The following is an 18,024-nucleotide window of genomic DNA, read 5'->3' as shown; positions in this document are numbered from 1 at the left end:
GTAAAAATACCAAAACTACCCGGAAGTATTAAATTACTCAATTTCCCGTTTCTGAATTATTATTGCTCGAAAATGTTTTCTAAACGTCGTATTTATATTAAAAGTTTTCCCTTTATACAATTTTTTTTTTGGGGGGTGAAAATTCGTTTTAGGACATTTTTATTTATTTTTAAAAATAAATAATCCATTTTCTTACCTGGCCTCAGGTGTTCTGGCTGACTTGAAGCTTGAGCTGTAAGCGAACGTAATCTCTTCTTGAACCATTTTTCTCTCTTTCTCTCAATAAATTACTCCAAATATCGATGTCTCAATTAAAACGAACCAAAAAAAAATTATCGAAAATAATGAGATCTCTTGAATTTAATTGCAACTAGGATCTAAGCAAACAATCTACGGGGGAAAAAAATTAAAGAGATTAACTCATATTAATGAATAAATTGTCGTATCAAGTTAACACTAACTCAAAATAAAAGAAAAAACAAATCAAAAACTTACCTATGGCACGTTATGTAGTAATGTCAACACTGATAGTTCTAAATAATTGCCAGTATTACCACGACGGCTGCCTAAACTAGTGCATAAGTTTTTGCTCAGCCTGAAATGTACGGACATCAAGTTAGCAGTGATCAAAAATTAATTAATGAAAATTAAAGAGCACGTGAAAGAGTATATATTTCTTTGTTGACCCACTTTTTTAGTTTTTATCGCTGATCGTATTTTTTTAGATTAGATAAAACATAAAGAAAAAATTATTTTAATTTATAATGATTTTTCAACCTTACTGATAAATTATTGACGAGATTCTCAAGTGCAATTAATTTAAATAAGAGTTTCAAGAAATTAAAGGTTTATCTAAGAAAAAAAAACAGATGCAGGGAAAAGTGGATTATCAACATTTTCAAGAATCATAGCGTCCCTGCGTGCATTCCAGCTTAATAACACTCAATACAGGCACTCACATAGTATTCGTAGAACTACAGAGTTTGGTAATGTGTGCAAATATTTGGATTTAGCGAACCTGCAAACTATAGTTAAACCGAATTAACCGTAAATGTATCTGATAGCGATAGACAAGCTGCTTATTAACGCATATCGTATATCATCTCAAAAATGGTTTAGGGAAAACTCAAATGACTTGGGTAAGGAATAAGAAGTTTTATAGGAGCAACTCAAGACGTAATCAGAGCTCCTAAGCTCACGAATGATTACCCAAAGTATTGGGACAAGCAAAAGTGTGCTGCAATGTAGTTGGGGCTTCCTTTATAAGTATGGTGACCATTATTTTTGTATCAAAAAACAGGACAAGGAGCAAAAAAAGCCTATAAAAAATATTAATACGTTTATTTACACGAGATCGGTTATTACAAAACAATGGCCATATAATAGTATAGGTTAGTTTAGTTATTAGTTTTTACATGACGTTTAGCGATCGAAGTTTACACTAGTCGACTAGTGTACTCCATCGGTAAAACAGGTTGTGTTTTACGCTAAAGGTTCGTCCAAAAGTAGAAAATTTTTTTCTAAACGATTATTTGCGAACTTTATTATACATTTATACTATATTTTTACATTCAAAAATTTCGAGTATAATTTAAATTTCATTGAAAAACAGGACATTTATGCTTAAAAAAAAAAAAAATGACAGCGTCTTAAAAAAACAGTACTGTCCTGCCGAATACAGTACGAATTGTCACCGTATTTACAAGGAAACTGTCGATTCAAAAGATAACTGGGCTTTAAAATTAATCATGTTAGTGGCAGATTCTTATGGGTTATTGGTGGTGACTCTAATACGCCACCTACCTTCTATCGTCCAGGAAAGATTCAGATGCCTGGATTAATACCTTCTGTCTAGAGAAGGACATACCTTCCTTGGCAATCTTCTGGATTCTAGAAGATTCACAGAAATCTCAATTTAAAGAGAACTCTGTAAGGGTGAACGGTTTAATCCAAATCCCACTCTCAAAAAAACTCTCTTAGTTGAAAACTATCTGTATTACAGTATAGTCACTCAATTGTTCTTTGCTTCACAGAAAATACTATGACATTGTCGATTCTACATAGACGAGATTCGACTCAGTAAAACCAAGGACTACAAATAATTTGGCTTGTTTAGTACGCAAACATGTTGGCGAACAAACTTAACTTGAGACCTCCCAGACTATTTACAAATATTTACTTTCTGAATTGTAAATAAATAACTTTTTTCAGATAAGAGAATACATGGTCAGTATTTTAATAGACATCTTAAGAATTATAAAATATTTAATAAAACAAATTTATTTCGTGAAAATAGTAAAATTACCTTATTGTCGCCAGATATTTATCCGTATTTAGATACAATACTCTCCTCATGGACACATGAATTTTTAAATTTCAATTTAGAAGAAAAAACAAAATTAACTCAGAGAAGAAATAACAAAAAGAAAACAGTATCTGTACTGTGTAAGACTCCCAGACTGGAATGAAAGGTCTCCAGCTACAGTTGCTGTATAAGTCCGGCCAGTTGGTGGACAAGGAAATTATATAGAAACTGGTTTTCTATTGGCAGTTCGCCCAAACATCTGACTTGTTTTTTTTAAAATAAATATAATGCACGTCAATTCTTCTTTCGTTGCACAAGACTTATTCTATGAAATACAATTTTATTACTTTTTTTTTTGCTGTAAAAGTTGAATATTTAAAAATAAACAGGAAAAATTAATAATTCTGAGAAGTTTTATTCTTCTTAGTATAAAATAACAAATTTGAAAATTTCCTCAATAGTAAGGAAACGAAAATTTGTTTAATTCCAAAATTTAGGATTTGGGTGGAAGGTTATCTTGTCTATCTCTTACACGTCTGGCTTCTATCTAACTTATGAAAAAACCTTTACGATTCATAAAATTTGGTGTCTTAACCTCGAATTTGTGTGAAAAAAATGTTGAAAAACAAAAACTTAACAGATTTTCTTCAATTTTACTTACGGTATTGAATCCGTACCTGTATTATACTGGTAAAGAGTCAGTGTCTTTCTTTTTCATGAGCTTTTAGAAGAAATGGATTCCATCTCTCCCTCCAGAGCTACGTTAAGATGCATTTTCATGAGGTAAAGTTTCCAATAAAAGTTATAGATCTTCTTTTATTTCATGCAATAAACGAAGCATTAAGTGAATCTTTGGAGCCGTTTTCGAGATACCCCCCCCCCCAAACTCTGAAGAGAAAACAATTAATTCAGTTGCATTTCCAGTTTTATCAAAAGCTTATTGCTTTACGGTTTAAGGGTGTTCTCATTAAAAAATCTTCTTGATTTTCGATTTATAAAGCAAAAATTGAGGGTATTCTTTAACATGAATCATTATTAGTTCTGCTCTTACTGTGCTTCAAAGGAGAAGTTCTGTGAAAATGATGCTTTGTGCCTGGAAGTACTTGGAAGGAGAGATACATTTAGGGTTGCCAACTCTATAAAGTTCCAAAAAAGAACAACCTAAAAAAATTAGGTACATTCAGGGCCGTCGACAGGATTTTGGGCCCGGGAATGTATATCATTCGTTTTCCTTTTTTTTAGGTGTTCATGCAGAGACTCCGGCCCCGGGCCCCGGGAAATAGTCCCTTCTCCCCCGACTGTAATCTGACCTGGGTACATTTACGTCTTTACATACTTATTCATGAAAAGTTCATCGTTACATCAATAACCTGTCAACCTACTCAGTTCAGTTAGAACAGAAAAACAACACGCCATATGAAGAAGTCTCAGAAATCAGAACTTAAATCAAATATACAATTAAATAAATTAGATTTGTGCGAACAATATCTGAAAAAAGGGCATAAGGCGCCCTTTCCTAATTTAAGAAAGGACAAGTACAACCAGGTGTTAAAAAAGGACTGTCCTTTCAAAAAAAAACCCTAGATAAATTTTAAGTTGGTGATTGGCGAGTTATCATATCTGACCTATTAAGGTCAGTTGAATTAGAATTACTTACAAGTGCAGGACGAAAATTCCAACGTTTAGTCACCAGATAAAATGTTCTTCTGTAGCAGGATAATAGAAGGCAAATATTTTCGTCATAATGCCTAAAACAGGGGTGTCAAACTCAAAAGCTAACTTGGGCCAAATAAACAATGCTTAACTTTAGGGGGGCCGCAAAAAAAAAAAAAAATCAATGTTCATAGAAACAAATATTTTTATTTTGACTAGTAAATTGTAATAAACATATATAAACTTAAATTATTGTTTACGTCCTGATACTTGACATCTCTCCTCTGATACTATCTTTCCTATTTCGGGAGAAATTTTATTGCCCGAGACTACTTTCGTAATGACGTATTATATAACTTCGGTATATTAATGGTACTATTGCAAATCAAACATACTATTTTACCATTTAATTCAAAGCAAAAATATTCCAATTCCCATTTTATATGCTGGTTTCGTTTCTAATTCACATTGTAACTTTGCGTCGGATATATTGACTGGGCCGCAAAAATGTTCATCTCGGGCCGCGAGTTTGACGCCCCTGGCCTAAAACATACTGACCTGGAATTTGAAGTTCTTTCTTACCGATCTATAGCTCATTTTTTTTTGCGAATTTATTATTTATATTTGAAGTTCAATGCGGGGATAACAGATTTTACAAAATTCTTATACTTTAAAAGAACTTGTAAACAAGAGGAATGGAATCAGATGGGCTGAATTGTTTGCAATAATAATGGATTACACTTTGAAGAATGAACTGATCTCTTATTATTTTAATACTCGTTAAAATAAATTAATTAAAACGCAAACTTTTGTTTCGCCGTTGTAGTAGAGACAATCAAGCAGTACTATTGAAGAGAGTAAATATTAATAAATCATAAGATTCCTTTTAAAATAAATAAAATAGTTCATATTTAAAAATAAAGGAAGTAAAAATAAATAAAAATCTACTCGTGATAAATAAAATTTTCTGCCAGACTGTACCAAGCAAAAAGGGAAGGTATCAATGATCAAGGTTAACCACAACAAAATGCTGATGTAAAATTTTACAAATTTTCGTAAGATTTCTAATTTTTATATTTAAATAAATAAATATAAATACATAACTTGAAGATGAACCTACTTAATTCTGTCAATGTTTTTTTTTTCCTGTCCTACTTATTATTTTATAATGATAATTATAAAACCTTGTTTCAAATTGGCGATTTAACAGATAACATAGATACATCGACATTAGAGCAATAATAGCAGGTACTCACTCGCATTGTGATAATTCATTCGACATTGGAATGATTATCTTTATTCAATATTTTCTGAATAGTATTAGGAAATATGCGTAACAGTAAAATACACTCAGACATATTACTGGAAAGATCACTCAAGAGTGTTGACGTACAAAAAGAAGAAAAAAAAAAAAGATACTGTTTCTTAATGGAAATTTTTACAAACAAACAAAACCTTGGCGTACAGCTTTCCACAAAAATTGGTTAACCTTGTTCATTGCTTCTTCTATTTGTTTACGATTGGTTACTATAAATTTTACTATTATATCTCACAATTTCATGGCAGAATTTCCAGAAATTGAACTTTCTATAGAGAACATTCCATGTTTCAAATAAAATCGAAAATAAATCGTATGAATTTCTTCGAAATTTAACTCATTAAAGAGAATTGGACGAATTACTAATTACACACGAAGTCCTCGCCTAATTTGTAATTTAATGGTTATTGCACTTAACGTAGACAACACGTTGAGTAAGATAGGATTGAATTCAGTTCAAAATACTTTTTTAATGATGTTCCCTTATTGAATCTTTATCAACTTCGAACTTGATCAAAGGCAAATTGGAAATCCATTAAGCGGTAAGTGATTTATATGATTTCATACATTCATAAAAGTTCTATATTAGCAAAACATAATTTAGTTTCAGGGAGAGCAAAATGCTTAGATTTTACATAAACCACTGCTTAATTCTGTATTCTGAGAGCTTAATTGAAAATGAACACGCCACACACCAACTACACTCTGGTTAGTCGGCGCTGATTGGAAATGCACAAAGAAGATCAAGGATTAAGAGATAGTTTTGGAACTGGCATATGTAATAAGCTCATAGTTTGGTCTTGTCTTGATAAACTCAATGGCCTATCTCAACTGTGGCACTACGGTCCTTGTAGTGCCTCCTTCTAAGTTGCAATATACCATAATCCTCGCCTAGGTCCATTTCCCAATTAAATCCATCCGGCTTGTTTTCTTTCTTGGCGGTTTCGTAACTATATGGTTTTTTGGTTGGCTCCAAAACCCAGGAGGGGAAGTCTCTAAAAAAAGTATTTTAAGAGAACGCGTACTATTCTTCGAGAATCCCTAAATCAGGGAGTTTGACATCGGGGTCTCCATCCCCTAGATGGGATTCCTTTACCGCGACCCAGAGCCCTATCAAAAAGGGACTGTCTGTGGGCTCAGGGAGGGTTCTCTTTCAGTCGCCTCTTACGACAAGCAGAGAATACTGTGGATGTATTCTAATTCCTCATCCACAAGGAGTAACTCAATGGGCAATACCATGTAAAGTAAAATCATCTTAGTTTGGGAGCCAGTAAATGTGGCAAGAACTGTAGTGCCCGCTTCCAGAGTACAATCGAGAAAGAGAAGAAATCCAAGAAAGCTAAACTCGGGGAGTACTCTTCCAGAACTAAAACAGTTTAAGATCTCACACACTTTCTCTCTAGGTAATGATAACCAAAAGAAAACTGAGGATCTCCTTGGTTTGAGCAAAAATAGCCAGCGTACGCTGAATAGTTTTCTTATGAGGCATTGTCAACCAGATGGGCAACACCCACAAAGGAGACTTAGACGCCAGAATTTCGGAGAAGGATGTACTCTTTTCACAGATATCTTCCAGATTGTGAATTTTTCTAAGAGATCTGGTAGGAGCAAGCTTTTCGCCCCCGCACAGTAGGGGTCACTTTTTTTTTTTAAATCTCTTTGTTATTGGCCTCTTCAGCTAGCAAATCAGCCATTTACATTCTTCTTTCGAAGTTTCTTTAGTATATTGAATATTTACACAGTTATCTTGTGGTTTGCTATGAACTCAAAGAGCTCTGTGTAAATGCTGCCATCATCAGCTGCCAGAATAGTATTTAAATTGGCAGGTAACGGACATCCAGTCGCTGTCACAGCCCTGGAACAATCGTTTTCTTCCTTTAGTATTATTAGCACATTCCAGGATTAGATGGTTGGCGTCTGCTATTATTCCAGAAGTACAGGAACACTGGCGGAGACGTTTCCACCCCAATCCCCTGGCTAGATGGTGCGGCGAATAATTGTGGTTAAACCGCAATTCTAATGACTGTGGCTAACAAACTTCCTATTGTTGTTCTTATATCTGAAAGACCAAGGTCTTTTAGGGGACACTAGATTGGATGGATGTGTAAAACTGGTCTTTTCTCGCCTTTGACAATTCGTATATCCGCTGCCATTCTGTATAGCACTCCGCTTTTGTGTTATTTTTAATATCGGAGACTAACATTGAGTATGGCGCTGTATGTTGTAAGGAGATCGCTTCCTTGGCTTTATGATCCACGATTTCATTTCCTCTCAGACCTGTGTGGCCCTTAATCAAGATTAAATGTACCCGATTTGTCTTTTCTTAGAATACCATTTAATAATTGGGAAGTTTCTAAGATCGGCGGGCCCTTCTTCTTGCGCCAGAACTTTTCAGTAAAAATTCGGGCTGTTATTCTGCTTATCTTTTGAATACAGGGTTGTCTTTTAATACAGAACCTTTCAATGATAAAGCGTGAAGCTAACAACTTCCATCTGGTTGCCAAGGGTTGTTGCTTGGCCCTCTGCTAGGAGCGCATTAGTCGGCGTAGAAGTCAGGGGTCACATTGGGCGCATTCAGCAGACAAGAGCGCTACCAGATCGCTCCCAAAGGGAGCGCTTTATTTCTCTGAACGCTCTGCTACTAATGTAACCTAAACATAACCTTTTTTCGAATTAAGATTGGCGAGGAATCGGTCAAATAAAAAACTCGTCTTTTAAATTAAAAGGTGCTAGGCCATTTCAAAATCTGGTATTTATTAATCATCTTTAACTTGTTATCAAAGAGAAAGAAGAGCACGCGATAGGTTATTTTTATGTATTTTTTCATCCCCTTTCTACTGAAAATATTGCCAAGGCAGTAAAGCTGGTATTTTTCTTAATATCGGGAAATACATAAATCGTTTCCCGAGTGATTTTTCTAAGAAAAATCAAATGTTAAGAGCTTTAGATGTTCTCAAGCATACAAAAAAGTGGTTAAAAATTAATTGTACATCTGTTACAAACAAGAAGGTTTGATCATTATTTGGTAATTTTGGGAGAGTTGCGTTTAATTACCAAAAAAATTGGAAAAATTTCAAACTTGTTTTGATAAATACACGTACTTTGCTAGTAGCGATCACCGCTCCGTCGAAGTAGCATAGAAAATTTCCGCTCCATAAGATGGCGACCGCTCCCACAACATGTGAGAGCGATGCTAAAAGTGCGCCATTCAGCGGTTAGTTCCGTAGCGCTCTTGTCTGCTGAATGCGCCCATTAAATCTATGGATATCACAGGGCACTTGATGTTAATGAAATCACATGTTATTTTGAGCGTGCTACTTTGATGTTGGAGATAGATCTCGACAGTCTCACATACTCCAGCTTATCATCCCTCTCACTCACTCCTTCTATCTCACAAACACATATTTATTGTATATTTCTAGAATTTAAACATAAACAATAGTTATTTTATACATTTTTTTTTTTTAATCGAAATAGATATTTTTTTTTTACTCCTTAACTTGCAAGACATGAGATGCAAGCTTTACAAAGAAGAGCTTTGAGGGATCGAACAACTTGGTAACTTCATTGACGGAGGGCCAATTTTCTATGGAGATTTTGTTCCTTGCACATTATTTACATCTTAGTTTTAGTCTTCACAAAAAAGAAAAAGAAAAAAGAAAAGAAAATAATTCAATGTAAATGAAGGTTCCCACATTTTTAGCTAGAAAAATAAAATAAACTCCCCCAAAAAAGATTCATTTTTTTCTAACAGCAGTCTGTATTCTCATGAGGGCATGCGATCTGATAGATGAACTCTATGAGAGTTCTAGTCGGCCTGCCGGTCATCATACCTTTACGCAGATATGGATAGCCAATTCCTGTGGACTTCATACCAGTTCCTGTAATGTCCAGATGCAAGAAATCTGAACATGGGGCGAATTCCTGTACAAACAAAGAAAACAAATAACAAAAGATCAATTTCAGGTTCAGTTGTAGTAGTAATAGTAATAAAGAAACAAAAACAAAATAATAGATATAAAATTTGCAATGATGAAACAAGTGAACTTTTTTACATCATAAATATTTGATTAGTAAATTATTTACATATTCTAAAATAAACAAAAACAAGTGTGCATTTTAGATTTAAATTTTAAAAGATGTTAAAATTGTTTTATTAAAAGTTTATTGTGAAGAGAAAAAAAAAACAGAAGCGTAGATAAGCAACAAATGAATCATTTGTGTGCATCATCACTTACAATTTATCGGATGCTTGAAAAGCCGATCTAAATACGAAGCACAAAAAAAACCTTAAAATTACCTTCCTGAAACATCGAATTCATTTTATTCAATTTGTCCAATTCAGAGGGTCAATTTTTGGGTGAATTGGTTATCAATTACAAAATTAAAATCGTAATTTATAATTGATAAATTAATAACCTAAATTTTAAAAATCTGAAGAATGATTGGCTGAACTACATTTCACTGAACTGTTATTTTTTTTTGTTTTTGGAGGGAGGTTAGGGATTTTTCTTATCCGAAAATAAAAAGGTTGCCCACCCTGTAAGCTAGTTGGAAAAACATATATTGAGGTCAACTAATTTTTTAGCACAACTTGGTAAGTTTTCAGACAAAAATTTAATTATGAAAATTGTGGCGTGAGTGTTCACAGTAAATGATTTTCTAGTATTATAAAACATCTATCCTCAGCATCAAAATATGGCCTGCAAACTGATTAAAAATAATAATAATTTTGTTGTTTTTTTTTATTTTTTTTTAAAAAAAAGGGTTGGCCACCCTGTAAGCTACTTGGCGATTATTATAACTGTTCCAATAGGACCAGTTTAAGTAAGGGTTCATACGACAGCAACTGCACGACAAAAGCGTAACTTTGAAAAACACCCAACTTTCGACAATTATCATTTTCTTTAGAAAAGAAAATTCCCAAATTTTCTTTATATTATAATAAATATTCTCGTTTAAAAGTGTATTTTTTTTTGTAATAGCTAACTACAGGTGATCAGCTTGGACATATACATATTTGCTAGCCATGTGGCTACCCCTAAACCTTACTGGTTTGGTTATAGTATTGGATATTGCCGTACCATTAAAAATGCAGCTCCCAGACATGAAGATCCACCGAGTCCTTTGCCAACGTTACTTACGTCCACACCAACGTAGTCTGGAATTTGGAAAAACACAAAATAAGGTCAAGATATTTCTTCTTTTTTTTTTGATAAACTTTAATCTATAATTCCGAGACTTGCAATAAATACTGTAATCTTAGAAATAGAAAATCAATATTTTCATGGTTTTGAGAGTCCCGGTAAATTAACGAAACAGGTAAAACTTCGACATAGATTTTGCACTTTCTTCATGAGTACGTAAATTAAAGAAATCGCCTATATTTTCAAGCTGACTTAACGTCCAACTACTGCGTCGTGGACTAATGCTGAAGAACATACTTTAGAATTAAAAAAAAAATTTTTTTCTTCTAACAAATAAAACAGAAGCTTACACGTGGAGTTCCAAATAGAGATCTCCCCATTACATATACATATACAGGTATTTAGATGCACCATTTCGCTACATTATACGAGGGTCGTTTGAAAAGTCCGTGCAAAAATAAAAACTACTTAATTTTATGGGGTAAACCTTTTTTATTTTTCAACATAGTCTCCTTTTAGGCTTATACACTTCGTCCAACGCTGCTCTAGTTTGTTGATCCCTTCCGAATAATAGGATTTGTCCAAGTCTGAAAAATAGCCATTCGTTTCTGCAATCACCTCCTCGTTTGAATAAAATCTTTTTCCCGCCAGCCATTTCTTCATATTGGGGAACAAATAGTTGTCCGAGGGAGCCAAGTCTGGAGAATAGGGGGGATGTGAAACGAGTTGGAACCCTATTTCCATTAATTTTGCGACCACAACTGCTGAGGTGTGAGCTGGTGCGTTGTCGGGATTGAAAAGGACTTTTTTTGTGGGCCAATCGTGGGCGTTTTTCTTGCAGCTCGGCTTTCAAACGGTCCAATAACGATGAATAATATGCACCTGTAATAGTTTTACCCTTTTCCAAATAGTCGATGAGGATTATTCCTTGCGAATCCCAAAAGACAGTCGCCATAATCTTTCCGGCCGAAGGAACGGTCTTCGCCTTTTTTGGCGCAGATTCCCCCCTTGGTAACCCATTGTTTAGATTGTTCTTTGGTCTCAGGAGTGTAGTGATGTATCCATGTTTCATCCACAGTGACGAAACGACGCTTAAAGTCCTGCGGATTCTTCTGGAACAGCTGCAAACCGTCCTTGCAACACTTCACACGATTTCGTTTTTGGTCAAGCGTGAGCAATCGCGGCACCCATCTTGCGGATAGCTTTGTCATGTCCAAATGTTGATGCAAAATATTATGTACCCGTTCATTCGAGATGCCCACAGCACTAGCAATCTCACGCACCTTCACTCTTCTGTCATCCATCACCATATCATGGATTTCATCAATGATTTCTGGAGTAGTAACCTCAACAGGGCGTCCAGAACGTTCAGCGTCACTTGTGCCCAAATGGCCACTCCGAAAATTTTGAAACCACTTATGAAACTGTTCTAATCGAAGGTGCAGAGTCACCATAATGTTTATCAAGCTTCTCTTTAGTCTCCTGAGGCGTTTTGCCTTTCATAAAGTAGTGTTTAATCAACACACGAAATTCTTTTTCGTCCATTTTTTTTGAAAATCACTCGACTTCCTCGATTCAAACGAATGCCAAACACAAAGAAATAGACCGATCTGGCTGAAACTTGGTGTGTGTTCTTCCAAGAGATGCTACTAACTAAACATAACCTCGATACGCGCCAGTAGTGGTATCTCTCTGACTTTGCACGGACTTTTCAAACGACCCTCGTATTCTCCACCAACATCTATAGCAGAGCTAGCAATGAAATATGAATGTATTTAAAAGTTATAGCCGATTAGAATGAATGAAAGAAAATGATTAGAGAAGGATTACGTGATTTTAATTTAGGTTAAACTATAAGGATGGCAGGAATATAGAGTACTGATCCATCCATTAGTTGTAAGTTTTTATGTAAATAGTTAGAGAGATGAATGTGTGAAGCGAATGTATTTATCAGTAAGAATGGAGAGTGAGTGATATTCTAGTGATAAGCACCTAGACGATGCTGGCTGTATGGCGAAAGCCAATGCCAAAAAAAAAAAGAAAATAACAAAAAATTTCCCCATTACAAAACCACGCTCATAACCACTTTACTCCCCTTTATATAAGACAGTATATTTGTTTACAAATAAAAAAAATTATATAAAAAAATCTTGGATTATGACATCGCTCTTGAATACCTTATGATGTCACACAGAAAACTGTTCGACAGAAAATTGCCTTACTTGTCAAGAAGGAAATGCAAACGTTCGCATTCCTTTATTTTGGCCATGCTCATAAATACGTTTGAAAGCTTCCATTCTAATAAATAAATTATATACTAATCAACAAGGAAGGATTATTAAAACATGGTTTTTCTTTATTTATATAATGATAAAAAGTTTTAAAAGTATTAATAAAACAAAATATAGACAGTTATTATATAAATATAAAAAAATTATTCAATTGATTCCTTTTTAAAAAATTAGTACAAGGACATTCAACGTGTTTTACAGAATAAACAAACACTTGTAGGTTAAAAAAAAAAAAAATTATTTAAGAGAGAGTAAACATTTTTTAAAATAATTTTTGTTTAATTATTACTTGTCACAAATAATTAATTCACACATCTGAAGCATTATCTGAAGTGAAAGTAAATGTAAACATATATTGTATTCGGAGAAAGGTAGGATCCACAAAAATGTTTTACGCATATTAGCGATTAGCGATTTCACAATCATCTTTGAACACACGTGGTTAGATGCACGTAGCAAACTGATAAACTCAGCTGGTCGTCTGTGAAGCGTTGTTGATATTACCAACAGTCCCAGAACTAGCCAAAACAACATCAGCTGGCCCCCTCCACCATGTTGTCCTGTCACCTCATACTACTTCTTGTCAAACCTGCCTCTATTTCATCACACTCACAAAAAGAGAGTTGACCCTAACACCGTTTATTTATGGCAAAGATCTTATTTTATATGGTCCTCCCCCCCCTTCAAAAATATATCTATAAATTAAAATTTTTAAAGATTTTTTTTCAAACTTTTTTACTTTCTCTAATTTTTTTATCATTTAAGAAGCGTCAACATCTAAGGTTATTGTCGCCCGGTGATTTTTTTCAGTGCACTGCCGGCCTCCGGACAGTGTTCTCTCTTGATATACAGACAACACTGTCCATCACCGGGGCAGTGAGCTGTAAGAAGCTCCTAGGAAGAAAACATTTAAGCTGGATTCGAATCCGGGACCTCCGTATGGGAGTCCAGTACGCTAACCGCATAGCTAATCCCTTCTCTACTTTCTCTAATATTCCGTAAAATAAGGAATAAATAATCAAGCAAATTTTCGAATTGCAATTGAGCAGTTTTTCACCGGTTTAATGGTCCCTTGAGTTCGAAAAAGTAGTTTTTTTCACAACTCGTTCTGTGAGTAGTCCGTCCCTCTGTGGATGGGTGCACATGTTTGTATGTCCAACACAACTAAAATACGAAAAATCATAGGATTTTCCTACTTTTATACTGCTACTGACGATGCCACTAAAAGCTTTCTATTTTAAAATCACTCAATCGAAAGTACCACTTTAAAAAAATTAATTTTTCATTTTTCCCCTCAGATTTTCTTTCAACTTGTTATAATACTTACGCCCAAGTATTTCTAAAAGTTTAATTTGATACGTTTTCCCCGTGACAGATCTACGTGAGAGGGATGGTCGGCCTTCCCTCTAATGTGCTAAACTATCCTAGAATTATCCTGGAACAAAACTAGTATAAAGGGACTTCTAGGCAAAGGGTGTGGTTGGGATTATCTCTAAGTAGCCCTTTCAATGTATGTTCTTGTCACGTTTCAACCAAGGTTTCAAATTTGAAAAAAAAAATGGCTGACCAGAAGTATATTTATTCGAAAAACCCTAAAAGTTAACATGTCATCATTTTTTTTTGTCGAAATTTTAAGTTTCAAGGAAAACTTGATTACGTCATCTGTGGCGAGAAAAAAAAATCGAATACATGTGAGTGATCGATCTCACCAGATTTGGTTTCAATGTTATGACGTAGACTCAGTGTTGCCCATGCCTCTACACCATGATTTCTAAATAGCAAGACTGAATAACCGTACTGCTTACAATTTCCCAACCCGCCAAGTACCAAACACCATCTACCATGTTTATTTACCAAAATTTAACCAAAAACTATTAATGAACAGTTTACCAGTAATCTTGTGCGTGAAATATTTCCACAAAGGAAGTCTCCATACTCGATCACCAGTGAACGCACCTGCCTTGCTAATTTGACGCCAGACCACGTCCGAGGTGCTGAACACTCCAGAAGTTCCGGCTCCAAGAGCTCTTCTGATGCCCACTATATCATTAGATTGTGTATTAGAAATTAATTTTTATTTTTAACATGAGTAGATTTAAATTTATTTATAAATTAGCCATTATTTTCTTTAGCAGCAGTCAAAACAACTGGCGACTCAAGGTCATGCCACTCCTCTCCGGTGGCTCATATTTACCTCCACTCTTTGGTCTTATACCTTCCCTGTGATATCTTTCTAGTCACCCACGTTTCTGTGTTCCAGCATATTTAAAGTAATAAGGTAAAGAACATTTTTCAATATACTGAAGGTCTTTAATTCCTGACCAGCTTTGAATTTTCATCCATTATCAGAGATTAATTTCAGTTAAATGTAGACAATTGACATTCACTTATAAAGCTTTGTGAGTGACAGAAGTTTCGTCAAGTAGTTTCCAAGCTGTAAAAATCGCTGGACAAATTTCTTCCACAAGAAGTGATGTGAATAGAAAAAAAAACTAATGAAATCCAAATTCTTTGTTGAAACAACATCTAATGATAGATGAGAATCCAAAAAAGTGAGAAAATAAATAAATAACGCGTGCTATGATAGGTAAAATCGATTTTATAAGGAAGATTTTTTTAATAAAGGTTTTTGAAATTATGAAAACATATAGAAAAGTAAAATAAAGTTTTTTTTAAATAGAAAATAGGTAATTTGCATGTTACAGTGTTTTTTAACACAATGAAATGCAAAGTATAATATGACCTATGTACCTTTATAAAGTAATAACCTATCTTTGTTTACGTTCATTCGGTTTAGAGGAAGGTTATAACGCGCAGGTTTAACAGCGTAGAAGTACATAATTTAGGTGATCCGCAAATTATTCTGCCGACGTCTATAAAATTTCTCTATTCTACACCATATTTTATATGTTTATAGAAAAAAATATTCACTCACTTGTAAGCGTTGCAATATTTATAGTTAGACATGGGTCTAAAGTTCCAGCAAACGAGAGTACATCCGCCAGCAGTATTCTACCTTCGTAGTCCGTGTTTTCTATACGTATTGTTTTCCCATTCACAGCGGTTACTATATCTCCAGGCTTCATTGACATACCTCCGGGCATGTTTTCACACAAGGGTACTAAAGCTGTTCGAAAGGAAAACAATGTTAACTAAAATCATAAATAACAATAAAAGATCCAATAAAATTTTCTAGGTACACTGTAGTTTAGTTTAAAAACGTAGATAGCAGCTAGTTAAACTAGGTATTAATGGAATGCCATATGGAATCTGAAGTCCTGGACAAGCCGTAACATTAAGATTATGACTGCACTGGGTAAACTCACCTGTAACATTGCACGGAAGTGCCATAGTGGCCACAGCCTTCATCACCGCTATGATGATGGCCGCGCCGGCCAGATCTGCTCGAAATTCTGACATATTCTCACACTCTTTCAAGCACAGTCCACCAGTGTCGAATGTTATACCCTTGCCTGTGGTCCAACAATAAGTTATACATTAAACTTAATATTAATTAAATACAATCTGCGTTGTTAATACAGTGGCGGACCCAAACGGAGTTTTTTTAGGGAGGTAAGTTCTACTTGAAAATGTGTAACAATGTTGCCAATAATGTCTTATTCAAAATTATTAGAGTGTTCTTTATTTTTTATTTTCTATCACTGTGTTAGAAAAGTATTGCGAGCAGGTCAAATTTTGGACTTACTAGTTTTCTCAAAAAATATCCTGAGTCCACAAAAGTGGATTTTAGAAAATGATATGTGGGAATTTTGTAGACTAATCTGTGTAGTAGGTTGGCCATCCTGGCACAGGAGACATTCTTCTTGAATAAAGGAATTGCAATCACAGATCAACTATTATTATTATTATTATTGTGTTCTTTTTAAAGGAGCTCAACATCTAAGGCCCTTCGCACCTGATAATGTTGCTGAATGACACTACACTAGCTCGCTCTAAACTAAAACTATCATTCTAATAAAAAACAATCATGCGTATAAATATCCAAATAAATACAATCACACACATTAAATCTAATCGCGATTTGTGATGGAGTACTTGATATTCCTCGCATCACATTAATAACCTAATCTAAGATAAAAACATAGTTTGCATACTTTCATAATTAGAGACTAGCATAGTGTCATATGAGACTATATAAATCTATATCTTTAAGGTATTGCAAGGCTTTTCTTGCATTGTCTTCATTATCGTCCCAGTATCTCTTTCATGCTATTACCCATGTTTAACTTCCGCCTAGCCCATGTATATCTGGGTACATTCTACGAAAATATGATGGACCGATAGTATTACATTGCAGGTTCCACATATGGGTTGCTGCTCACCTCTAAAGATGATAGCCATGGGTTAACATCGTATGGCCTATTCATATAAGTATGACTTCTTCGTGGCGGGACTGTCACAGATCAAGAATCATCACTTCCGCAGAGCACACATAATGGGGACACTAACTATTCTTATTCGAAGCAGCAAGTGGTTGGAGTGTCCCTAAACTGATTTACAAACTGTGGAGGTCGAGAGGCTCGAGACCTCCAGATGTTCACCTTTATTAGCTCGGGACTATTATTTAGAGAAGCGTCGTAAAGTTGGGCAGAAATTAAATAAATTGTTTTTAAAGGGAAAAAGTAAATCACTTGATTCTAAAGCAATAGAGCTCCCTCCCAAAAACTGGGTACGCCACTGTATTTCTCAAATTTCATTAATAATTTTTTTTAAAAAAAAGATAAAGTGTAACTGACCGACTAAGACAATAGGCTTATCATCTAAAGATCCGCCACAGTAGCTCATCTGCAAGAACAAAGGCTGCTCGCATGATCCACTAGCTACAGCCAAAAAGCCATTCATCTTCTTGCCCTCTATCCAGTCACGATCGCGGGCATCCACTTGGATCCCGCAAGCGCACAGCGTGTCCAATACAGTCTAGAACAAAAAAACAAAACAAAAATCTCTCGCCATTACTCTTACCGGAAGATCCTCTATAGATCCTCACCGAGTTTTCTCATAGAAATTATTTCTGAAAATAAACGAAACGATCTGCACATAAATATAGACGAGCGGGATTGAAGTTATTATTATTTTTTAAAGGCTCATTTTGAATTTAGAATTTAATATGTAAATGGCAACACTGAAGTGTCAAAAACTATTGCAGGTTAGTTTTTTTACCGAATGTAATTTATTATAATTATTCTAATTTAAAAAAAAGGAGGCTTATTACAGTTTTCCTCCATTATTACAAGTATAATGTGTTTAAAGAAAATCATAGATGATAGTGTTTTCGATACAATTTACTCA

The 18,024-nt window shown here is 34.6% G+C and overlaps 1 protein-coding gene and 1 long non-coding RNA gene across 2 annotated transcripts in view; one reads left to right on the top strand and one right to left on the bottom strand.

Annotated features, from left to right (window-relative positions):
• Nucleotides 1-389: 389 nt before the first annotated feature.
• LOC141462135 (uncharacterized) lies at nucleotides 390-2,470 on the top strand. The gene is made up of 2 exons (XR_012463116.1): nucleotides 390-986; nucleotides 2,034-2,470. It is a non-coding gene; the product is annotated as an uncharacterized lncRNA (long non-coding RNA).
• Nucleotides 2,471-8,646: 6,176 nt separating this feature from the next.
• Nucleotides 8,647-18,024, bottom strand: part of LOC141462126 (cytosol aminopeptidase-like) — a 12,778-nt gene continuing 3,400 nt past the window's right edge. Inside the window, exons 6-11 of the mRNA XM_074143735.1 lie at nucleotides 17,472-17,652; nucleotides 16,041-16,187; nucleotides 15,650-15,841; nucleotides 14,605-14,754; nucleotides 10,361-10,437; nucleotides 8,647-9,200 (exon numbers count right to left, since the gene is read on the bottom strand). Coding sequence (XP_073999836.1) covers nucleotides 9,024-9,200; nucleotides 10,361-10,437; nucleotides 14,605-14,754; nucleotides 15,650-15,841; nucleotides 16,041-16,187; nucleotides 17,472-17,652 — 924 coding nt within the window. The 3' untranslated portion in view covers nucleotides 8,647-9,023. The remainder of the gene's footprint in view (nucleotides 9,201-10,360; nucleotides 10,438-14,604; nucleotides 14,755-15,649; nucleotides 15,842-16,040; nucleotides 16,188-17,471; nucleotides 17,653-18,024) is intronic.

The sequence above is a fragment of the Rhodnius prolixus genome, unplaced genomic scaffold (assembly GCF_049639745.1).
Source record: "Rhodnius prolixus isolate KJV_2025 unplaced genomic scaffold, Rpr scaffold_18, whole genome shotgun sequence".
Classification (NCBI taxonomy): Eukaryota; Metazoa; Arthropoda; class Insecta; order Hemiptera; family Reduviidae; genus Rhodnius; species Rhodnius prolixus.
This window is presented reverse-complemented; position numbering and strand designations above follow the sequence as displayed.